This window comes from Acomys minous, assembly GCF_964271855.1.
Source record: "Acomys minous genome assembly, chromosome: 6".
Classification (NCBI taxonomy): Eukaryota; Metazoa; Chordata; class Mammalia; order Rodentia; family Muridae; genus Acomys; species Acomys minous.
In genome coordinates, this window is record NC_140487.1 from 126,066,999 (window position 1) to 126,090,991 (window position 23,993).

Consider the following 23,993-nt stretch of genomic DNA (forward strand, 5'->3'; position numbering starts at 1 on the left):
GAGACCCAAGCACAGCCTCTCCTGGGGCTCCGTGAGGCCCGCCAGTGCTCCCCCTGTGCACCTCGGCTCCTGCTCCTGCCTCTGTCCCCTGCTTTGCCTGCGGTGTTCCCACAGGCTCCATCGTGCCTAGGATTTTGCTGTGGTGAGGAAATGATGGCCATTGAAAAGGCCTCATAACAGCTGCTGAGAGTGGGCAGGCTTTGACAAGGGGCGGGGGGCGGGGACGCCAGGCCCTAGGGAGGCCCAGAGTCAAAGGGCTGGGCAGTTTTGCTCAGCTTGTATAACTGCACTGACCCCTGGGGTATAGGGACTGTGCAGTTTTCTGGGCCTTGGACCTGGATGCATCCTTTGTTCTGTGTGAGGGCTGAGCAGAGCCTTCAGGGGAGGCTAGGGTCCTGCTCTGGTGGGTTTGCCATTAGAGACAACTCTCACAGTCAAGGCAGTGGCCATCTCTGAGAATTCACCTGTGTGGGAGGGTGTGGGTACCTCTTGTCAGTGAGTCTCCTGATGCCAGAGATTCAAGGACACACAAAACGAGAACACAGTGATTTAGGGGACATAGAATGTCCATCTCTCGACCCCGGGGATCGAAGCGCTCTTGCCTCAGGGCCTGGTGTCAGCCGCCCTCTGCCTGCCTCCCCATCCTCACAGCCCCATGGCTTGTCCTCTTATTTCTCAGCCCAGCTGCCTTCTTCCGGGAGCCCCTTCCCTGACTGGCCTGTCTAGGTTTTCCTTCACGGAAGCCCTTAGGCATTTCCTTCCTTTGGCCTTGTGTCACCGGTGCTTAGAACGGTGCCTGGCACAGAGCAGAAACAGAACAGACGGCGCGGGAGGGTTGTTGAATGAATGAACAAGAGAAAGGAGAGGGCTCTCGCCTAACAGCTGTGGTTGTAGGCCGTAACAAAGGCCCTGGGAGCTGGGCATGTTGGCGCACGCTTGTAGGCCCAGCACTTGGGAGGCAGAGGCCTCTGGATCTCTGTGAGATAGAGGCCAGCCTGGTCTATAAGATACATTCCATGACAGCCAGGACTGTTACACAGAGAAACCATGGAGAGAGAGAGAGAGAGGGAGGGAGGGAGAGAGAGAGAGAGAGAGAGAGAGAGAGAGAGAGAGAGAGAGAGAGAGAGAGAGGAGACAGACAGAGACAGGAGAGAGAACTGATTGTCTCTTGTGCTATACCACTCCATAATAATCCTGATTGTCTGATTTAATTCCTGCTCCTATCAGGATGGACTTAGCCTGGCCTCATGAGATGGAGAAATCTGTCCCAAAAGGCTTAAGCCAGAGGAGGTTTGTTAAGCAATGTAACAGATGCCGCAGCAGCCGCCGCCTCAGGTTCTCCAGGGTCTCGTGATGACCTCCACCCAGATCCTTCAGGCCTTGGGTCCTTCTGCTAGCAGAACGACAGGCAGCCCCAGGCCCATGTCCGGTGGACACAACCTGCTTCTGCTGTCCTGATGCCTTTGGCTGTGTTATTATGTCACCTGAGGGCATTTCAGGGCTCTGATTGGTCACCTGAGGGCATTTCAGGGCTCTGACTGGTCACCTGAGGGTGTTTCAGGGCTCTGATTGGTCAGGACAGGCTGAACATTCATGATTTTTAACTCCACCAAGACTAGTTGCTGTGGAGAGAGGCCATGGCCAAAAAGACACCGAGGTGCTGGTGGCCGATGTGGGGGATACTGAGGCTCCAGTGTCCTCCAGAGGGTGTCTGAAGTGGCTCCGTGTGGCTCGTCAGGGCTTCTTCTCTGGTGTCTCCTAGGGGATCCTGGACATGTTGTCAGAGCTTGAATGCCACCTGCGAGTGTCCCTCTTCGATGTCACTTACAGACACTTCTTTGGGAGGACATGGAAAACCACGGTGAAGCCCACCAATCAACTCTCCAGGCAGCCGCCCAGGATCATCTTCAATGAGGTGGGTTCTGGTGACAGTGGGCGGAACTGTTTTAGGGTAGGGTACGGCGGTGCTGGCTTCTGTCGCCTGCAGTCCAGGCCTGCTGTCGCAAAGCTTGTCTTAGTGGTGGAACGCTGTGTCCAACCGTCTCTCATGCGGGAGCCAGATATCCTGCCAGGAGGATGTGCTTACTGTGGTCGGCAGGGGTGTTGGGTCCCTTGCCCTCAGGAAGCCTCTGGGATCTTGGAGCAGTGAAAGTTACTGATGTCATCGGATGGTGTGCTAGCTTTCATATCCAGGACAATTGTCTGGAGGACAATGGCAGAAGGATCCATCTTGAAATTTTTAGTTTACAGGCCTTGGCTTTGCTGATTTTGGTCCTGAGGTGAGGCAAAGCATCACCGCAGGGGTGCGTGGCAACATCGCTCCTCACATGGTGATTAGGAAGCCGAGATAGAATGCCTACCCTCATGGTCCCTTTCCATCTGGACTTTTAGTCTGTGGGTCATGTCCCTCCAGTTGGTCCCCTCAGGCTACCCAGAGCTGTGCTTGCCCGTCCAGGTGCTTCCCACTTTGTCAAGATGACAATCAAGATTGACCATCACAGGTGGGGAAACTGAGGCTCAGGAGAATGACTTCCTCCGCAGAAGGTGGCAGAGCATAGACTCAGACTGATGCTTCTGCCCTCAGGCTCGGCAGTAGCATGGCACCGGTTGGGTCCATGTACCCCAGGGAGCCTCTTGGCTGCCTTTAGCTCAGGCTAGCTCTCGGATAGGTGCCAGGGAGAGAATGCTTCCATTGCACTGACACAGAAAGCAGTGGCACGGGCCGCGAGCTGTGAGACAGTCTAAGAGGACGTGGGAGGATTGGGAACCTGCTTCAGGCAGGGCTGTGGAGGAGGCCTGTAAGAAGCCAGGACTGATGGGCACCAGGATGAGCAGCAAGGCCAGGCAGAGGTGAGGGTGGCGGGAGCTGGGGGCTGCAAGGCCAGGCAGAGGTGAGGGTGATGGGAGCTGGGGGCTGCAAGGCCAGGCAGAGGTGAGGGTGGCGGGAGCCTGGAGGCTGCTGTGGTGGTGCTAAGTTGGGTGGAGAGCTGCGTCCCGTAGGCCTTCCCGGCGAGGCTGGGCTCTTTAAGAGTTGAAGAGGCCGCAGAGGCCTTTCTTGGGCTGGGCTGTCTGTTGTTTTATGCTTGACCTTCAGGGGAGAGTGAGGAGGAGTCTGCCCAGGTTTGACTTTGTAGGTGACAGCTTCTGAGGACTTCAGCTATCTCGTCTGAGGAAGGCCGGTATTGTGACAGTGGGCACCGTGGTTGATGGTAGAGGTGACCATGGCAGTTTTAAGTTGCTGTTTTGGCCACTTACCCTCTAAGACTCCTTTTGTGCCGTGGCTGAGCTGTGACTCTGCCGCCCTCTGACCGCTGCTGCCGCCGACCAGCCTTATGATTCCGTGTGGCTTGGCATGGCTCGTTCTGCGTCTGCCCAGATTTGATGCAGGCAGTTGAGGGAGATAGTGGCCCCAGAGGTCAGAAGATTAAACAGACTCATGGGAACTGAACGTGTCTGACATGATGTTATCAGGTGGCTTATGCAAATACTTCGGAAAGGTCTGCCAGGCCAGCGTGTCAGCGACGACAGGCGTCCATGATGTAAATCTTGTCCATGGCTCTGCGTGACCTCATGAGGGCCATCTCAGCACAGGCAGTGAGTGGCCTGGGGCCTTGGGCGCCCTGGAAGAGTTTGTCCTCTGTCTCCCGGTGATGGTACAGCAGGTGGGGCCTGGTGCAGCCCGTAGCCATGTAGGGATGCATGGGGTGTTTTGATTTCTCTCCCTCCCGTGTGCAGGTGCCCATGGTAATGTCACGTTGTGACAGGGTCTGCGATGAATGGTGAGGTGGTGGCCATGGTGACTTGCCTCCTCTAGAGGGGCTTCTGGGGTCTAGTCACTCCTTCAAGCCCGTTCTTTCATCTCATCCTTGTCCTCCGCGGTGGAGGGCAGCAGTCTTGAGTCTTCATCTCTCCCCTTGGCCACCGGGACGCCCAGCCCTCGGTGGTGAGGTGTTGGCGTGAGCACAGCCGAGCTCTAGGCCAGCAGCCTTCTCTGAAGCAGCAGAGACTCTCAGCCTCTGGAGTCCCCACCCCCCCCAACCCCTCCCTCCTTGTTCCCTTGTTTTACCCCTGCGTTTGGGGGAGGAGTTGGATCTGCTGGTGACCCTGAGTCAGACCAGCATGGGCTCTACATTGCCGGGTTGGAAGCTGGGCCTCACATTTCCGACCCTGGTGTGGCCCCTGTAGAGCAGTACCCAGCCGTTGTGAGAGACTGATGCTGCCTCTGTCCTTCTGTCCTTGACATTGTGTCATGCTGGGTTCCAGTTGGCTCAGAAGCTCAGACACACTTAGATTTCACCGCCCCCTGGTGGCCAGGCGTCTTAAGCCCTGGCAGACCTTCGCCCAGGAAGTCCAAAGTTCAGGCCTGCTCCTGGGCGCTGTTACCCATGCTGGTGTGTGTGTGTGTGGGGGGGGGTCTCCACCTGAGGTCAGCCAGCTCAGCCCAGGCAGCACTTTTGATTTGTCTTCTGTTGAGGCTGTGTGTTGGGAGAGGAAGAGGAGAGAGTGCAGGCTTAGTGTGTAGTAGCCAGAGCACCAGAGTCCTGAGGGTGGTGCGTGAGGCTTGACTCCCTCTTGGCGTTCACCAGTTTGCTGCTATGCGCAATGCAAGCAGCGGAGGCCAGTGGTGGCCTGGCAATGAAGCCAGCCTGGCAGCCGTCGGCACCTCTTCATGCCAGCCAGAACACAGGCACAGAGATTGTGGTTCAGTTAAGTAAAGGGAAGCTCCCTTTGCTCTGTGTGGTGTGTGTGTCTGCGCGTGTTATACGAGGTTGACGTGCTCAGGGTGGGCACTTAGCAGTGTGTGCTGGTCATGATTGCTGGCTGACCAGTTGCTGCAGCCACACACACATGACTAGGATGCTGTTCATCTTTCAGAGGTGACTCAGATGTGTGAGGTACTTTGCTGGGCTCTCCATCAGCAGTGGCTTGGGAAGGTCTGCTGCAAGGTTGGGAGGTACCAGTAGCAGGGTCTGTGGGGCGACTATGGCTCTGTGGTCTGTGTGTGGCTAGGAGGCTGACCGGGCATCCTCTGATGTGTTGGCCAGGCTCTGCGTGTGATTGGTGTTTGGTGGAGGTGATGGGATTGGATGAGAGACGGTGCCTCAGAACTGCGTCAGCTCTACCCTCAGGAAAGACACCAGAGTCGTGGCTTGGTCAACAGCATCTTTGCAGGTCCCTGGTCCTGGACCCTCCATTCTGATCTCCTAGTGGAGAGGAATGCCTTTCGCTCCTTTTCAGACAGTTGATAATTCATTCACCCTCTAGCACTGCTTTTAAGAAGCACTGCTGGTGGCCACAGTACAGCACACGCCCCACATTGCTCCTAAGGTGGACAGAGCTCTCCTCAGATGGTCTCCTTGGCTAACGGGGGCTCTCCACAGACAGCCTTACCCAGAGCAGGCACTCTTTCCCCAGTGTGCCAGCCTAGGTGCAGAGAAAGTGGCAGGGCGACTCCCTGTCCTTCACAGAGGTGTTCTCAGAGCCAGTGCAGCTGGAATGGAGTCTTGATGGCTCTCCCTCCTCAGAGTAAGGAGAACTGCCCTGCGCTGAAAGGGTGTCAGTCCAAGAACTCTGAGGCAGCCAGTGTGGGACGGTGTGCACCGTGCTCAGAGAGCTGTTTCCACAGATGGCGGTGACCCTGCTGTGTGCCTTCAGGAGGGGTGCTGTCCCCCTAGGTCAGAAGTAGCCACAGCCTAAAGTGGGTCTGACAGAAGATCTGTCTATTGGCTGTTGTCAGGGCTTAGCTGTCCCCGTATGGGAGTGACCCACCAGTCACTGGGGAACCAGGCAGGCCTTGGACTTGGCCGCCTCTGCTCTGTGGTGCCTCTTGTTCTGGGCTGGTGGGGTTCGGTCGCCTGCGTTTGTAAGTTAGTCAAGGAATGGCTCTCCAGCTGAAGTGAGGGTCAGCTGTGGGCCTAAGTGCCGGGTATGCGGGGGTTTGCACGAGGGCCAAAGCCCTTGTTCAGGAAGGGCGGTCAACTCTGCGACCTTGAGCTCATCTGCATGTCATATGCAGAGAGAGAGAGAGAGTAAGTCATGTGATTCCCATCAGGTGCCCATGAAACGGGGTGCTCACCAGGTAGATGAGGCGTGAGCATTTGCTGCACCCCAGGCTGCATGGAACAGAACATACAGAGCGCTAAACCTTCAGTCAGGGTTCAAGTTCACATTGTTCCTCCAGACCCGAGTTTCTCAGCCCTAGGACCACTCACGTTGCAGGCTGGGGCGTTCTCTGGTGTGTGGGGCGGTAGCGTGGGCCTCAGCCTACGCCTGGGACACCTTCCTGCCTGGTGAGCTTCCAGCTTTGGAGCTGAGCCTGTGAATGTCTTAGGGGAGACTGGGGTTTGTGGAGTTGGCCCAGCTTGCGGTGGTCAGTGTTGATGGCCGTTGGCCAGGAAGCCTGAGCCCAGGCTGAGTCAGCAGGTGGAAGCTGCGGGAAGCATTTGTGGATCGTTTTCCTGAAGGTCTTAACATTAAAGGCCTGTTGTTGTTGTTGTTGTTGCTGTTGTTGCTGTTGTTGTTGTTGTTGTTGTTGCTGCTGCTGTTGTTGTTGTGCGGGTATGGTGTGTGCCTGTGTGTGCTTATATGTGTGTTTGTATGTGTGTTTGTGTGTGTGTGTGTCTGTTGCAGCAGGGGTAAGTGGGGGTTGGGTGGGGCTGCCTTGCTCTGTCACCTCTCCTTACTCCCTGGTGCTTGCTGCTTTTTGACGAGGCCAGCCCCCGGGTTCTCCTTTGTCACAGGTGTGTTCTGCCACCCTCTGCCTTTTACCCCAGTTCTGGGATGAGAACTCAGATTGAAGGCCTGCCTTTGGACACAGCTGTCCGCCGGCCGCCTCCCCAGCCACCGATGGCTGATCGTGAACCACGTCTTTGCACGATGCCGGTTCACTTTTTCTCAGCTCCCTGCTGGTCTTGTGAGCTCAGGGAGCAGGTCAACTTGGCTGTAAGCAGAGGATGCCAAGTATGGCTTCTTCTTAGAGACACACTGTCAGAGTTGTTTTCAAGACTGTCAGTGGCAGAAAAAATGGAAACCTAGCCCCCAGGCAAACGGTGTCTGTTTTTGAAGATGAAGGCATCAGGGACACAGATAATTTATTAATCTTTACCTCATCAGGAAGGAGTCTTTGCCAGGGCATGCGTGTGCCAGAGCTGTGGCACGGTGCAAGTGGCAGCCACCTCTTCTGTTGTCAGTGGCTTTCCTCACGGGGGATCTGATGGGTTTGACTCAGACTTTAATCACGCCGTTTCAGCTGACACTTGGAGTTTTCTTCTCAAAATGTATGGCGTCATGTTAATTGAATTGCCCCGGTTTAGAGGCCTGCCTGTTTGTTTGTTTACAGGTGCCACTCACTTAGCTGCTGTCTGGGATTTTGCCCGAGCCTTTTGCAATCTAGAAAGCTGGGGCTGGCAGGGCTGCTCCTCGGGTATAGGTGATCCAGAACAGAGCCTGTGTTTTCGAGTCCACCCCTGGGAGGCGTTTTCTTCCTCAGTTCCTCAGGGCCTTTGTTCCTGAGCGATGCAAGCGTTTCACAGCTGCCTGATCCCCCTTTGTAGACCCCCTGAGCCTTGAACTGGTGTTTGCCAGGTTCCTGATGACGTCTTTAGTATGGTTCCCGTATTGGAAGCAGAACAGGTGGTGCTTGGAAAAGAGCACATGTAGGTTCCTATCAGCAGGGACGCTGCCCACGTGACTGAGCGTGGACCGTCCGTCAGCGAGTTTGTGACGGACATGAGAGATGCTGGGACGGCGAAGATGAGGAAGTCTGGTTTTGGTGTTTTCTTTTTTTCCCCTCTAAGATGTCACCAAGGTTATGGTGGGAATGACAGGAGGGACCTAACGGTACGGCATGCTTGCCCTTGGCTTCTGCTGGACTTGTCCCTACTGGTCCCACTGCTTGGGTGCAGTAGTTTCAAGGTGACCTCTAAGCCGGACAATACCTCCAGCTTCATATGAAAATGGAAATGTTTGTTTTACTGCTGAAAGAGAAGGAGGGCTGTGCTCAGAAAATCAGTATGCACAGGTGTAAATATGCAGGTGAGGTCGTGCCAGGCTCAGCGGACCAGCAGGGCTCTGTGAACCGCGCGCCTGTGGACCTCACCCATAACTCTGTCTCAGCAAGCCACCTGTCAGCTCCAAGTGGTCATTATTTCATCATTTTGCAATAAAAGATAATAGAATAACGATTGATAGTTGGTGGCTGATGTTTTAATGCATCCCTCTGTTATCCCAGCTGACAGTCTGTGATTACAGTAACCACTTTCCGGGTGACACCGTGGTAATGACTCCTTAATAGGAGTGTTAGCGGAATTTCAATCACAAGACACTGGCCGGCTGCTGCCGTGCCGGGCACTGTCTGCAGGGGGCATCTTTGTGCTCAGCTGGGGGCTTGACAACAGACACTAAAAGGGGTCTGGCACATGGAAGCCAGGCCAGCGCTGCTCCTCAGGGTGTGGACGTGAGTTCCTGTGGTTGGCTAGCCCAACGCTTAGCTCCATGGCAGCTTCTTGTGCTTATGATGTGGCCAATTATAAGTGAAGACAAGTGCATTGAACTGAACTGGGAGAGGAGGTTCCGTGTGTGTGTGTCTGTGTCTGTGTGTGTGTGTGTGTGTGTTGTGCATATCTGTAGGGACGTTTGTGTGTGTACATATTTGTGTGGTGTGTGAATGCATTTGGGAGCCTTATGGTTGACGTTGGGAATGTGACTTGGCCAGTTTGCACTCAAAACAAGTAGGTTGAACAGAGCTAGGAAGGGATGATGGCTCTTCCACTTTGTTTGTTGCAGCAAGGTCCCTCAATCAAGCCCAGAGCTCACCGATGTGCCTAGTCTTCTAGGCAGCTGGCTCAGGACATCACACCTCTGCCGTGGTGCCATGTTCTTCTCGCAGGGCTGGGTGTGGGCCTGATGCTTGTGTGTGCCCGTGACAGGGTCTGGAGGGGAGGGCGCCTCAGCTCCTCCACTCTCCCCGCCTCTTGCTTCTGTATGTCGTCACCCCCATCAGCAGCCTCCGCTTTCTCTCTTGCAGGCTTTCTACTTCCACACGACCTTGAACCACTCGAACATCGTGGCTGTGGTGGAAGTGGTGGCTGAAGGCCGGAAGAGGGACGGCGCCCTGCAGGTGCTGTCATGTGGGTTTGGGATTCTTCGCCTCTTCGGCAGTAAGCCGGAGTCTCCCACCTCCACTGCCCAGGACAAACGGTACCTTCTGCAGTCTCTTTCTTTTCTTCTCTTTCTCTTTTAAAGATGCAGTTATTTTTATTTTATGTATATGGCTGTTCTGTTTGGAAGTGTGTCTCTACCATACATGTGTGTCTGGTGGTAAGTCTGCGTCAGCCAGGGAGTGGCTCTGGGTCTGAGTGTTGGGTTTGATATGGCGGGCACACAGGACTGATATCACAGATGTGTGTAGGATTGCGGCCACCCACTCATCGGTGGAGGCATGGGAGGTAGCTGTGAGGTCTTGACTGTGTGGTCATCATCCAGCAGGTGAGAGTTGAGCACCTGCTGCACGCAGGGCCATTTAGAAACTGGATGTGGAGAGACGGATGTACCCTGGGTAATCCTCCCAGCTGGAAGTCACACTGCATCTCCTGGTCTGGGTTTCTCAGAGTTGGCAGCACTCTTTGCTGTGGGGCCATCCTGTGCACTGTAGGATTCTTGGCAGCACCCTGAGCTCCACCAGCAGATGCCAGGAGTAGCCCCTGCCCAGTGACATGTGCATGGCGATGCCATTCTTGCGTGAGGACTCTGCTCCAGCGATGGGGCTGGACACTGTGTCCCTGGCATTTCTCAGGCCACTTCTCCTGCTTTCTAGCCTTAAAAATCATTTCTGTTGTTATTTCTTCCTCACGGCTTCTTTGGATGAGCAGTGAGTGTGGGTTACTATTGAGCCCCTTGGGATGCAGATCTTTGGGGCATGTTTGTCACGATGTGGAGAGCTGGCACTGACCCTAGCCACCTCTGTTTCTGCAGCAGATGTCACTGACACCATTTAGCTGGCTCTGGGAGGCGGGGGCCCAGGAGCTGGTCACCTGGTCTTTGGTGAGTGATGTATTCATGAAACATTGACATGGCTTCCTGGTTCTGTTTTCCAGGCTGAGGCTGTACCATGGCACCCCCAGGGCCCTCCTGCACCCACTTCTTCAGGATCCCATAGAACGTAAGAGACTGGCTTGGCCTTGGGGTCCGTCTCGAGCTCCTGTCCTTCCTGCGGGCTTTCTGCCCTGCCCTGTCTGATCACCTCTCTCAATCTGAACCCTTCTGGCCTAGCAGGTTCTGTAGTGGATCCAGGCACCTGTTTGACAGGCTTGGCTTTGATTCTGTAGTAGACAGAGGCGGAACCTGCCTCTGCCTCCAGCTGGTCCTCGTGCCCTCCTGTGCTTGCCTCTTTGGGGCCTGTCTCCCGCAAGGCTGTGGCTCAGGCCGTCAGCGGGAGGGAGCATCTTCCTGGCTCCCAGCCACACATGGAAACTGCATGGCTTGTGTTATGGCTGAATTTGTCAGAATAAAACTTGGCTATTGCAGAGCTGGTCACAGCGGTGTCCTGGCCACTTGAGAGGCTGAGGCAGGACAGTCACTTAATTCTTGCAGTCCAGGGTCAGCCTGAGCAATAGACAGTGAAATTCACAGGAAATACACAGAGAGCCGTGGAGGTGCTGGGCCCCTGGAACCCAGGCAAGGAAGCTGCCACGTTGGCACTTCTCGTAACTCCAGCAACAGTGAGGTGGGCGATGGAGACAGGTGGGTGGATCCCAGAAGCTTGTTGGCTCAGTTTATTAACAATTAAACTTTATTATACAACCCAACTAGCATATACAAGAAGGAAAAAAAGGTTAAAGGGACAGAAGATTAAAACCTCCTGGAATCCGTTCGGCAGGACGGGTCCTTAGGTGTCTCAGTCCCATGAGCTGGTCCGGTCCTTTCCTCTCTCCCCGCGCCTTCTTTCTCTCCCCTTCTACCTCTTCCCAGTCATATGCAAAGGGCGGTCCCTTCTCCCTTCGAGGGTCAATTAGGAAAACAATAGCCACGGTGGGGTTCCTAGGTAGGCTTCCTGAATTCCAAGCCCAGGAAGGCTCCAAACAGTCTCTCACAAGGTATTCATGGTGTGCCTCAAGGGTAAAGCCCGCCAAGACTGCTTCCACCTGAGACAAAGCTTAATCTTTCCTATAGAAGCTTATTGGCCAGCCTAGCCCTCGGTGACGTTCTAGGCCTTGAGGGGTCCTGTTGGAAACAGAAAGTGGAAGGAACCCGAGGAACAGCACCCAAGATTGTCCTTCAACTTCCCCTCCCTGTAGCATGCACACACGTGTACCAGCACATATGTGTACACACACACACACACACACACACACACACACACACATACACGCATGTGTCACACAGTACAAACAAAGACCAAGAAACAAGATTCTGTTGATTCTATTGTGGTCTGGTCCTTTTTGTCTGTATTTTATTCTTGTTTGTTTGTTTGTTTGAGACAAGGCTTGCTTTGTGTGTCCGGGTCTAGCCTGGAACTCACATTCCCCAGCCCTAAGAGGAAAGCTGTGTGCCACATGTCTGATGTCACATGTAGTTTTCACTTCATAGGAGAACAGCCATCTACTCATGATGTTTGTTGTCAATTCCTGGGTTCTGGCTCTTTGATTGGAAGTGGCCTCGGTGTCAGCCCGTGTCTGGTGCTCCTCCCACAGAGAGCAAGCACATGACGCTGATGGAGAACTGCAGCCTGCAGTACACCCTGAAGCCACACCCGCCCCTGGAGCCCGCCTTCCACCTGATCCCCGAGAACCTTCTGGTGTCAGGTCTCCAGCAGATCCCCGGCCTCCTGCCTCACGGGGACGCGGGTAAGCTGCCCTTGGCTCTGCCACCTCGAGTGGGTTAGCTCAGGCTCATTCTGAAGGGTGGAGGTGGCTGGGTTGCCCATGCCTCCCTTAGTCGCTCAGCAGTGTGGCCTAGTGGTGTGGTGGGAGAGGAGGTACCAGTGACATCCAGGATCTACGCTGCGCTGTGGCTTCTGTGTGTGGGATCACCTTGTGCACCTCTGTGCTGAGCAGGGTCCTGGTCATGGTCACAGCACTGGGCCCTTAGTGGCGTTGGCCATGGGACCCCTTCCAGGAGTACTGGGCTCTGCCACCATCCCAGCTTCCTAGCAACCTTTCTCTTGTGTTGTTGCCATGTAAAGCTGGGTATGTGGCACTGGTTGTCACCCACCACCATCTTAGTTGTGTTGTTGAAGCAGCATGTATTGAGGTGACTCTGTGGGCTGGCTCTTAGGATGGGCTGCAGCTATGGCAAACGTGGGCTTGTCTTCTGTCTCCCCCATGTGTGTGACAGCACAGGGCCGCTGGCTTTCTCTGAAGGAGTTCCGTGTCGCTGCTGTATCCAGTGTGCTCCCTGCTTTCAGGTTCTCTGTGTGCCCACTGCCAGTTCACTAAAACGGCTCTCCCGCTCTCAGCCTGTGGCTCACAGTGTTTTCCCATCATTCCCTGGTGTGAGCCTCACAGTGCAAGTTCCCAGGTAGGGCGGAGACACTTCCTTCTTACCTCAGGACTTGGCCAGGAACACCAGCTGTGCTGGATGGCACCTGTTGGTGGTAGAGTGGCCTCTGTCGAGCCACCAGAAGTTTTTGATCCCCGTAGTCTCCTTTGCTAAATGACAGGAGCCCTCTGGGGTGGGCTGTTTTGGAGACATGTGAGCACACATGTGTCCTTTGCAGGAGCAGAAGTGGGGTGCGTGCTGATGATTCACGGTGGTTCACCGGAGTGGCTCGCACAGGAGGACCTTCTGTGGGAGCTCGGGCCCCCGCTGCTGCGTGTATGTGTTGAAGGGTGCTTGTTGCACAGCTAAAGAGGCTGACCTCCTGAGAGCGGGAGGGGCTGGTCCAGCGCCACAGGGAGAGTCAGGGTCCTCCTCCAGCTCGGTTCCTGAGCCTGACCCCTCCCTTGTTTCAGTAAGTAACACCCCTAAGAAGTTGTTCCTCAGTTGGAGGTTTGGCCAGACCCTGCCTGTCCCCTGTGGGCTGGCCTGTTCTGGTGACCCGCCTTTGGGTGGTCTGGCCAAGCCCGTGAGGCTCCCGTGGCTCCTGCAGCACCTCTGCTCAGTCCTCACTGGGCCCTACGCTGTTAAGCTCTGGCAGCTGTGGCCTCGGATTGCTGTACCTGGCCTGTCCCCCGCCCTCTGTCTGCCTGTGCTGCTGGACACCGGGGTGTGGCCTCCTCTGATGTGACCCTCTCGTCCCCCATCCCCCATTCTATCTCCCCTGTACCTTTATTTCTCTTTTTGCCGTGGACCCCGGGCAGTCTGTCATCCTCCACTGTTGTTCTTGTCTGTTGGCACTGAAGCCTGTGCGAGGCCAGGCAGGCCGCCTGTCTTTCATTATTGTGCCTGGTGTGGACAGTTGATGCCCATGGTGTAGCGCTGCCGGAGGCAGGGTAAGCCGTGTGAGGAGGGTGCTGAGTTCCCTTCCTCTTTCTGTATAGACAGATACTGTTTATTCAGGGTCAGCACCGTGAGAAGACAGGTCCACTGTCATTGCCCTTAGTCGGGGTGGGGGGTGGCTCGAGGTGCAGGGACACCTTTTCTGTGCCGTGAAAAGAGACAGTAAATGACAGGTGCTGCTCGTAGCCAGTCCTTTTGAAGTTGTCAGTGGCCACAAGAGCTGCTCAGTGCCCCACAGCCCTTAGAAAATGCAGGGGGGGGGGATGTCTTGAGCGCCCTGAAATGCAGGGATCTGATGGGCGGCACTGTGACTGGTCGGGGGCGGGGAGCGCTCAGTACAGAAGGCGTAGGTGTAGAGGTGTGTACCTCCATCTCGGCTGCCTGTGTGATCGATGTCTGAGTGGCACACTGCTTGCCAGCGAGCGGTGAGAAGAGCGCTGTCCTGACAGAAGTGCTGAGGTTGCTCCTAGCCCCATTTCCTGCCTGCGCCTCTGTGAACATAATAAAGTAATTTGCCGAACATAGCAGTCTGTTTAGTAGAGAGTAAGGAGTCTGCAGAAAAAGAGCTGTTGCCTTTCTCCCATTCCGAGTTTCCCAATCCAGCTCCTTTCTTTCCCTTTTCCCATATCTGGCCCCACTTTGCTGTGATGCTCACCTTGGCGTGGCCTGAGTGCTGGATGTGCCCCTGGGATCTTCACGCCCACCATAGGGGCCCTGTGGCTTCCCTGCCTCATCTTTCTAGAAGCTGTCTAAGGAGCAGCCACACAGCAGCCTTCCTGCCTCTGTTCTCGGGCAGCAGGGACCTAGGGCTAGGATACCACCCCCTTGCTTAGTGGACCCATTGAGGGCAGTAGTTCCCCCCCTTACCCTCTGGCTGTCCCCAAGTCAGATGCTCACTCAGACTTTGTTGGTATACGGCTTAGCTATAGGGTGTTCACCTGCACAGACGAGGCACTAGGTTTGATCACCATCAAAACATATGGGTGCATACACATGTGCAGATACACGCTCACACGTGCATACACATGCAGTGTACCCATGCACACACAGGCACATGAGTGCAGCATCAGGCACACTCATGTTGCTGCGGGGTGCTATGCTGCCATCTCTGAGGTCCTTGGAGAAGCCAAGACAGAAGCTTGACCACACCACTGACCCTCCAGCAGGAGGCCACAGTGCTCCTTGGGCGGCTTCCTCAGTACCAAGTGTTAGCTCAGCTCTTCCCACCTTCCCCCTCCATCCTCCCTTTCCTCCTCCTCTCCCTTCCTCCTCCTCTTTGTTTCTCCTAATGGAAGGGAGTCTAAGCTGCCTTTAGCCTCCTGCCTCGGCCTTCATACAGGGTGTACCACCACACCCGTCCAAATGTCCCTTTTATCTTTGAAAGTGGCTTCTAAGTACCCCCCCAAGACCTTATATCTAAGTGCATAAGGAGTCACAGAAAGCTCAGGAAGAGGCAGAGAGAGGACCAAGTGGGGTGGCAGCAATAAAGTACAGGTTCCATAGGTTACGGGGCCCCAAGGAGACATCCCTAGTGTATTCTGCCCTCAGTGTGGACACCGGGCCCCATCCTAGGGCCAGCCTCCTCCTCTCTGACCCCAGGCAGCCACAGGAGGTGCTTCTGGGTAAGAGCAGAGGGTTTCCTTGTGGCTGGTGTGCTGCTTCCTGTGTCTGCGACACGCACACCACAATCTTGCGTGCTTTAGGTGGTTCAGGCTAAGTAAGTTAGTAGTGTGAGAAACAGCACAGCTGGCTTGGTCCTGCCAAAGACACAGGTGGTAAAGCCGAAGCAAGGCAGGGCCCTCTCCGCCTGTAGTGGCTCAGCCCACCTTTCCCTGAGGAGGTTCTGGTATTCCTGTCTGAGCAGCTCTCCTGTCTGGAAGTGCTGATCACCATGGGAGCATGGCGTGTGGCCTCTGCTTGTTCACTGAGGACAACACGTACCCTCTTCCCTTTCCAGGTGATGCCCTGAGGAAGCCTCGCTTTCAGAGGCCCACCACATGGCACTTGCATGACCTCTTCTTCACCCTGTACCCCACCTTGGAGAAGTTTGAGGAGGAGCTTTTGGAAGTGCTCATCGCCGACCGCTTCCGCGAGGTACCATTTCTTGTCTCACCCTGCTGTGGCTTAATCTGGACAGAGAAGATGTGGCTGGCGGCAGGGCTTGGGCAGCCAGCATCTGTGTCACTGGGCGTGGCAGTACGGCCCGGGAGATGGTTCTGCCTTTGCACCCCCTCTCCTCTTCAGTGGCTGAAGAGGGTACTTCTTTCCTTGGATTGCCTGATAAAGTGGGTCTAAGTGGGCCCATTTTCCCCAGGCCACGCCCTGAGCAGGAGGCCCTCTAGTCTGTAAAGGGTGCTGACAGCCTGCAATTAATTTGCATTGAATGTGAGATAGTTCTCATTTAAAAGTAAATTACCTCACCAAATGGAGGAAACATAGAAGACTCTGCAGCTACCGAGGATGCTTATTATTGAGGAGATGACTGGAGGTGGCCCCTCATGGTGGCCTCTGTCAGTGGTGCACTCCCACAAGACACTCTGAGCTCTGCCTCGCTGTGTCTACACAGCCATATAGCCTCATCCACCAGCCTCTCTCAGGAGCATGCTGCTATTCCTGTCTGTTGCTTCTGAAACATGTGTTTGTCCAGGTGCTTGGGGGGTGTGGCTGGGGGATCACTTTGCACAGGGACATTGAAGTCACTGTCGTGAGAGCAGCACATGGAGCTTGCATGTTGGCTGCGCTCGAGGTCGGGGCTGTCCCGCACACCGGGTGCACTGCAGTTCTTCTCCACTCCTGTCTTGTTGCTGACCACTCAGCTCCATCCTCCGGGTCCTGCTGCTCTGACAACTGGTCCTCTCAGACACACCGCAGCCTGTTAGTGTACCACGAGAGCCCCGGGATACATTTGCAGCTGGAGGACTCTTGTTTTCCCTTTTCTCTGAATCGTTGCCCTCTCTGTCCTACGTGTGCTCAGAATGTGGCCTGCCAAACCCAGCCGCGTGAAACCATCCTGCACTGCTCCATCCTGCCTGCGCTGGCATGGCCTCTTCCTGCTTCTTGGCTGGCAGCCACGTGGAACCCCTCCTGCTGGGGGAATGGATGCCCCTGTCCATTCTCGGGGCACTTGACTGTGGGCAGATCTTCCCGTGCCCCTCTTAAGACTAGAGGGAGGCTTTGCTTTTGACCCCTGAAACAGAAGAGAATACTTTCATCACAGGGCGTGACAGGCTGTTGGAGCATCTGCTCCCTGCCCCAGCAAACCTGCAGAAGGGCGCAGGGCGCAGCGCTGTGTGTGTTGGGCAGGGAGCGCCTCAAGAAAGCCTTCTTCCTACTGTGTTCCTCCCATGCGGGCCCTAGCCTTTATTGTCAGCACACCCGTCTTCTGCTCCCATTCTGCTCCCGTTCTGTCACCCTTAGATGCACCTCCAGACGGTGTCTATTTGCTGGCCTTGACCTTTACCTCCCTGGAACCATTGGCTTCTCTCCTCTGCTTGTCTCTCCCGCCTGTGGCTCTATGGGGCTGGTCTGTCAGCAGTTGGTATTGCTCCTTTGCTCACTCTGCTGTGCTCCTCAGTGTGAGTGTGCTGTGATGTATCCATTGGTCCCCTTGGCTGTCTGGGCCTTCATTAACCAGCTGGGAACACTCTGTATCTGGGCACTTAGGTAGTGAGGCCTTGAGTCGGAAGAAGACCTGCATGTTACTGGCAGGTTACCTGGGGTGAGCTGGTGGTGACGCTCCCAGATCATAGTGAAGTCCCCTGCCATGGTGACAGTAGCAGGCTTAATGCATACAGAGGCATAAACACTTCCATTCCTCAGATGCAGATGCCTGTGAGCATGAGGCCATGGCGCCTGTCTGCCGTGGCCGTGGAGCCCAGCTGCCGTGACCATGGAGTCCAGCTGCCGTGGCCATGGCGCCCGTCTGCTGTGGCTGTGGAGCCCAGCTACCGTGGCCATGGTGCCTGTCTGCTATGGCCGTGGATCCCAGCTGCTGTGGCCGTGGCACCTGTCTGCCATGGCTGTGGCTTCCTAGGCCAAAGCTCCTAGGTTGCCTAGCCTGGAGGGTGCTGGGTGTGGATGTCATGGTGGAGGTGGTGCTAGGTGTGACCTGCTTGTTCTGCCCAGAGAATTCCAGAGGCTGGGCCGGGTCTTCACAGAAGGTCTGGAAGGCTACAGTGTTCCAGTGCTACCTTCCGTGGTTGTTGGCTATGGCTGGTTTTGTGGCTTTTGTTTTTCTTTCTCACAGATACAGTGGGATGATTCCCTAAGGAGGTGTTGTATGCTGTGTTCTCTTAGCGATCCTGCGGAAATTTTTCATTTACTCTGTGGTCCAAGTGGTCTTTCAGAAGCATGCGTCTAGTTGACAAGGCTCTGTGAGCTCTAGCTTCTTAGGAGACAGGATCCATCCAGACCCTGTGGATTTGCCTTCACCCTTCTCCCCTCACTCTGAGCTGCCTCCTTGGGCTACTTGGCCCACCCTGTGCTCACGCCCTGGCCTTCCTTCTTGCAGATCTTTGCATGAACGTTCTCCAGGGTCAGGCAAGAAATTACAGCTTTACTTTCTCTCATGTGCACCTTCTGGGGATGTCTTCTCTGTTGGGGGCTGTCTTCAGTCCCCTCGTGGGAGCGTCTGTCCCATGAAGATGGCTGCGTTGTTCACTGTGCCCGAGATGTGTGTTAATGGTGTTTGCCATGAGCTGAGAATAAGTGGGCAGCTCCACTGGTTCCCATTCTGCTGGTGATTAGTGGGGTGCGTATGCAGATGAGGAGCTTTTTTGGCTCTGTTCCGTACAGCACGTAGCATAGGGCCGAGGATGGGGCTGAAACAGCACCTGCTGCCTTCTGACTTTGCGGAGCAGGTTGAGGGAGTTAAGGCTGCTGCGGCAAAGAGCAGCTCCTTGGGCTTGACAGAGTCTCACAGACACCTGGAGGGACTCTGCCGCCTTGCTGTCCTTCCTTCCCAGCTGGCAGGCTCACGTATCTCCTTTGTTTTATTTTTGCTAACCAAAGGCTAACAGGCCGAGATTTGGCTCATTCATCTTGATTAATGGGCAGTGAAGAACAAGAAAGTTCAAGATGATGAGTAAACACTATTCATTTTCATAAGCACCAAGAACCAGGAGGACCCCTGTCATCTGTTAGGTCTGTGGCGCCCAGCTGTGACTTTGGGGTGCACTCTGTTCCTATCAGCTTACGCTTTTCACCTGAGCCTGTGTCCTCTTCCCACTTGCCTCCCTCCTGAGCCCGACAGAGTGAGACTTGGGTGGGTCCCGCCTCTGGGTGCCTCTCTCCATCATAACGATGCTCATCCAGACCCACAGAAGGATCTGAGGCCATGGCATGCGAGGCCGCTGCACCTTGAGAGCTGTCAGCTAAGCTGTCCATGTGTCAGTGTGTGCTACGTGGGGAAGGCCATGCTGAAGGAAATACTCAGCTTCTGTCCGTGGCTGGCAGCTCTGGCCTGCATCTGCCCTCTGAGTGAATTCACTTTTCCTCAGTGTCGCTCCTCCTACTGCATTTCTGTAGACTTCACCTTGGCCTCTACCACCTGCTCGCCTGCTCACTCACCCAGGCCTCCGGGCCGCTCAGGACTCATTCTCTCTGTCCCGTGTCTCCTGTAGGGGGTCAGCCCGCTGGATAGCGGCACCCTAGAGGTCCTGGAGCGGCGCCTGCATGTCTCTGTCCACAATGGCCTGGGCTTTGTGCACAGGCCACAGGTGGTCGTGCTTGTGCCTGAGATGGACGTGGCTTTGACGCGCTCGGCCAGCTTCAGCAGGAGAGTCGGTGCCTCTTCTAAGAGCAGGTATCTCCTTGTGCCAAGGCCAAGCAACACCCCTCACCCCCCGAAGGTGGGGTGAGGGAAGGTACAAGGGACCGTGGTGAAATGAGGGTGTTGAGCATACGGTGTAGGCTCGCCCTGTGGGGTGTCCCTCCATCACCCGTTCCCTCTTACTCAGTCACACCCATCAGGCATAAGCCTCAGGGTTGTCACTTAGAAAAAGCCCCTATGTTTTGCTGTAACAACTTTGGAGCTTTAGAAGCTTCCAGCGGAGAGTCTGAAGAGCTCCTTGCGGACCACCTAGATGCGCCCTTTCCAAAGCTTCAAGTCCTACACTGTTGAGTCCCATGTGGCCTGGCCCCATGGAGACAGCACTGTAGGGTGTCACGCCGCATCTATCAGTGCTCTGCAGAACTCAGATGTCATGCAGGCTATGTGGCTGGGGAGGACCCCCCTCTCCTCTGTGGCCTCTCAGTGGCCTGACGGTCTTCCCTGCAAGCTTCCTCCAGAAGTCTGGAGCTGTTGCTTGTGACTTTAGACAGTGAACACTGTGCCTGAGCAGAGGGGACGCGCTGTGTCCTGGGGCCTTTGCTGCTCCTTTATGCTGCAGCCTGCGATGGGGAGGTGGGCACAGGTGGGGGGAGCAGAGGAGCCATGCTCCAACAGCTCCTGGTTTGTGTTTCTGGCCAGCTCTGCAAACCAGGTTCTGGTCTTGAGAAGTCACCTGCGACTCCCAGAGATGGTCAGTCACCCGGCGTTCGCCATTGTCTTCCAGCTGGAGTACGTGTTCAACAGCCCCCCAGGGGTGGACGGCAGTGTGAGTCTCCCTCTGTGCCCACTGTTGGCAGCCCCGCAGGGGTGGACGGCAGTGTGGGTCTCCCTCTGTGCCCGCTGTTGGCAGCCCTGCAGGGGTGAACAGCAGTGTGAGTCTCCCTGTGTGCCCGCTATTGGCAGCCCCGCAGGGGTGGATGGCAGTGTGGGTCTCCCTCTGTGCCCACTGTTGGCAGCCCCACATGGGTGGACGGCAGTGTGGGTCTCCCTCTGTGCCCACTGTTGGCAGCCCCACATGGGTGGGCGGCAGTGTGAGTCTCCCTGTGTGCCCGCTGTTGGCAGCCTGCAGGGGTGGACGGCAGTGTGAGTCTCCCTCTGTGTCCGCTGTTGCACAGTCGGCGCTGTGCTGAGGAGAGGCCTGGTGGGCATCAGCATCTCCTCTACCTTAAAAGCCTGGTAGCGAGCACAGCCCCTGGCGCTGGGAAACAGTCTCGTTCCAGTCTCATCATCTTCCCGGGCATCGGACATTCTGCGGGCTGATGGGAGGACACGGCCCAGTAAGCTTCATGCATCATGACAGCTTTAATTCATAATTATCGAACCGGTAATTATCTTGAAAAATGAGGCCATTTTGCTGTATTTTTCATTCACTATTAGGCATGGTAAAGCTCGAATCTGCATGAGTGATAAATGGCTTTCTATAGCGAGCGTTATGTGCATCTGCATCATAGTTAAGAGTAAGGAGCTGCAGGTTTGGTGGAGAGAGATGCAGTGGGTAGACAGCGTCCATGCGAATGCAGTGGAAGGCTAATGGAACAAGGTGACAAAGGCCCGGGCAGTTTTCTGAAGAAGGGAGGTGAGCCTGGCCGGGGAAGGGTGGAGTCTGCTTGTCCACTGTGCTCTTGACCTTTCTTGCTGCAGAGCCCTGACCCCTCTGTCTCCTGCTCACACCAGGCCTTCCTGGGGTCAACCTCGGGTGTCGGTCACCTTAGTGAACAGTTTATCCATCACCCGCCCTGTAGTCATTTTATCTAAAATGTGCTGAGCAGGTGCTCATGGGTGTGTGTGTGTGTGTGTGTGTGTGTGTGTGTGTGTGTGTGTGTGTGTTACCGTGGGGTGGCCTGTGGGGCACTGCAAGGCAGCAGGTGCCTTGGCCAGTGTGACCTTAGCACTTAGGAGCTGGAGGCAGGAGGGCCAGGTGCTCAGGGCCATCCTCAGTTGTATAGTGAGTTTCTGGCCAGCCTGGTCTACACGAGACCTACCCACTACATAGCCTTGTCTTCAAGCTTAGTGGCCCAGAGGGCCACACCGACCCCAGAGGGGCACACCACGCCCAGCGGCACACACCACGCACAGAAGGGCACACCAAACCCAGAGGGGCACACCACATCCAGAGGGGTACATCATACCCTGCGGCTCACACCATGCCCAGTGGCGCACACCACACTCAGAGGCGCACACCACACCCAGAGGGGCACACCACGCTCAGAGGGGCACACCACGCTCAGAGGGGCACACCACGCACAGAAGGGCACACCAAACCCAGAGGGGCACACCACATCCAGAGGGGTACATCATACCCTGCGGCTCACACCATGCCCAGTGGCGCACACCACACTCAGAGGGGCACACCATGCTCAGAGGGGCACACCATGCTCAGAGGGGCACACCACGCTCAGAGGGGCACACCACGCTCAGAGGGGCACACCACGCTCAGAGGGGCACACCACGCTCAGAGGGGCACACCACGCTCAGAGGGGCACACCACGCCCAGTGCTGTAGCCCACACGCTGCCCATGGAAGCCCCAGCTTCAGCTACTCACCCAGGATGTGGGCTCCCTGCTTCCCTTCCTTTCCTCTCACAAGGCGCTTTGCATGTTGGGAATCTTAAGTGTAGAAAGAGTCAATGGGATAGTGAGGTGCACCCCGTGCAGGCTGAGCGCTTGCCAGCCTGATGGGCAGGTCCTTCATCTCTGCCTCTCCTCGCGCCCCTGTGGAATTACCTGGAGGCAAACTGCTGGCATAGTTTGATTTCATCTCCCGACATTTTTTTTAAAGACTATTTTTTAAAAGATTTATTTATTTATTATGTATACAGTGCACACCAGATCTTGTTATAGATGGTTGTGAGCCACCATGTGGGTGCTGGGAATTGAACTCAGGACCTTTGGAAGAGCAGCCAGTGCTCTCATCCTCTGAGCCATCTCTCCAGCCCTCTTCTGACATTTTTGCATGCATATTTATCAAGTGTGTGTGTACGTGTGTGTATGTGGGAGCGTGTACATATGTTCTCATGTGGATGTATGAGTGTGCAGGGATGTGTGAGGTGGCCTGAAGTTTGTGACAGGAGTCCTTCACTGAACCCAGAGTTCAGCAGATCCTAGGGGATCCCTGTCTCTGCTTCCTAAGTACTGGGATTACCGGTGTCACCACACCTGCCCATGCTCTTCATGGCTTCTGCGGGTACAAGCGTGTGAGTGCACGAACGAGTGCATGTGTGTATTCACGCGCCGGCGTGTGTGTGTGTGCGTGTGCATGCATGTGTGTGTGTGCATGCATGTGTGTGTGCGCGCGTGTGCATGTATATGTGTGTGTGCGTGCATGTGTGTGTGCGCGTGTGTGCGCGCGTGTGCATGTATATGTGTGCGTGCATGTATGTGTGCGTGGGTGCATGTATATGTGTGCGTGCATGTATGTGTGCGCGCGCGTGTGTATGTATATGTGTGTGTGCATGCATGTGTGTGTGCATGCATGGGTGTGTGTGCGCGCGTGTGCATGTATATGTGTGTGTGTGCATGCATGTGTGTGTGTGTGTGTGTGTGTGTGTGTGTGTGTGATTTAGTTATGGAAAACTGACCCAGACCAGGATAAAGAGCAGCATGTGACAGACCCCATGTCATGTGACAGTCCCCATGTCCCATCGCTGGCTCTGTCTCTCTTCTCTGTTCTTTCTCCCAGATTACTTGAGAGCACATGTGATCTTTTCACCATTTCTATAAATAGCTGGCAGCCGTCCCCAAAGATGGGCTCATCTCTTCACCATGGGTGCCACCACTGCATGGAGTGGTCAGCCTGGATGGACACGTCCCCTTCATTCCTGTGGTCACCGAAAGCTCTGCTTTGCTCTAGCAATACGATTTCTGCACAGCGTCCTCCCTTGAGCCAGGCACCCATGTTTTCTCACTGTTGCGGGGACACATTCCCACAGTGGCTTTGCTCTGTTTCCTTGTCCCAGGCTTCTGGTTTGGCATTGTCTTCAGAGTAGGAGCCTAGAGCTGCAACCCCCTTTGTGAGCAGCATGTCTGCAAACAGCTCATCCGCACAGGAGGGGGGCCATCTGGGTCAGGGAGGGCTCTGGCTCCAAGTCCAGCCCATCTCCATCCCAGCCACCTGGGTCTCAGCGCAGGCTTTGGCCTTCAGCACTTGTTCACTATTGAAAACCAACTGGGAGCCACACTGATCATCAGAGCAGCCAAAGCCTTGTCATTGCGTTTTGCCTTTGGGCATAAATTGGGTTGTGAGTTGCCCAAGAGGTGGTGCCCAGGGAGAAGGCTTCCTTATCAGGATTCTGGGGACCCTGAACCTTGTCAGGACCCAGGGACCTGCCTCTCTGCAAAGCTATCAAGTGTATGTAGCCGTGGTCCCCAGAATATTCGCCGACTGACAGTGTGATGGTGCACGCTCCCCAAAGTGTGGGGACTGCGTGAGGGCCCAACTGCAGACTTTCCTGGCAGCCCCCTGTTGTGTGTTCCCTAGGCATGTCGGATTGAAAACATTACATGTCACGTGTCAAGATAGCTCCTTCCCAAATTGCTAAGAAGTTGTTCTAACTTGTTATTTACATATCACTGATGTTCTTCAAACAAAGCAAGTTGGTTTAGCAGAGATGTTAAAGAGTGTTCACCTCATGTGGCCTCCAGGTGGCGCTGTCTCCTGAGTGAGTGTGATCGAGTGAGAGTGATCACCATAGCTTTTGTCTTGTGGACTTTGTATTCGTTACTGTTGC

General features: G+C 55.3%; 1 protein-coding gene across 3 annotated transcripts in view; it reads left to right on the forward strand.

Moving 5' to 3' along the window:
* Window positions 1-23,993, forward strand: part of NPHP4 (nephrocystin 4) — an 89,138-nt gene that overhangs the window by 11,026 nt on the left and 54,119 nt on the right. For 2 of the 3 annotated variants that reach the window (XM_084786858.1, XM_084786859.1), the window contains exons 3-9: window positions 1,763-1,915; window positions 9,026-9,198; window positions 10,095-10,159; window positions 11,691-11,843; window positions 15,395-15,531; window positions 19,059-19,240; window positions 19,907-20,033. In XM_084786858.1, coding sequence (XP_084642984.1) covers window positions 1,763-1,915; window positions 9,026-9,198; window positions 10,095-10,159; window positions 11,691-11,843; window positions 15,395-15,531; window positions 19,059-19,240; window positions 19,907-20,033 — 990 coding nt within the window. The remainder of the gene's footprint in view (window positions 1-1,762; window positions 1,916-9,025; window positions 9,199-10,094; window positions 10,160-11,690; window positions 11,844-15,394; window positions 15,532-19,058; window positions 19,241-19,906; window positions 20,034-23,993) is intronic. The other variant, XM_084786860.1, reaches the window with a different exon arrangement.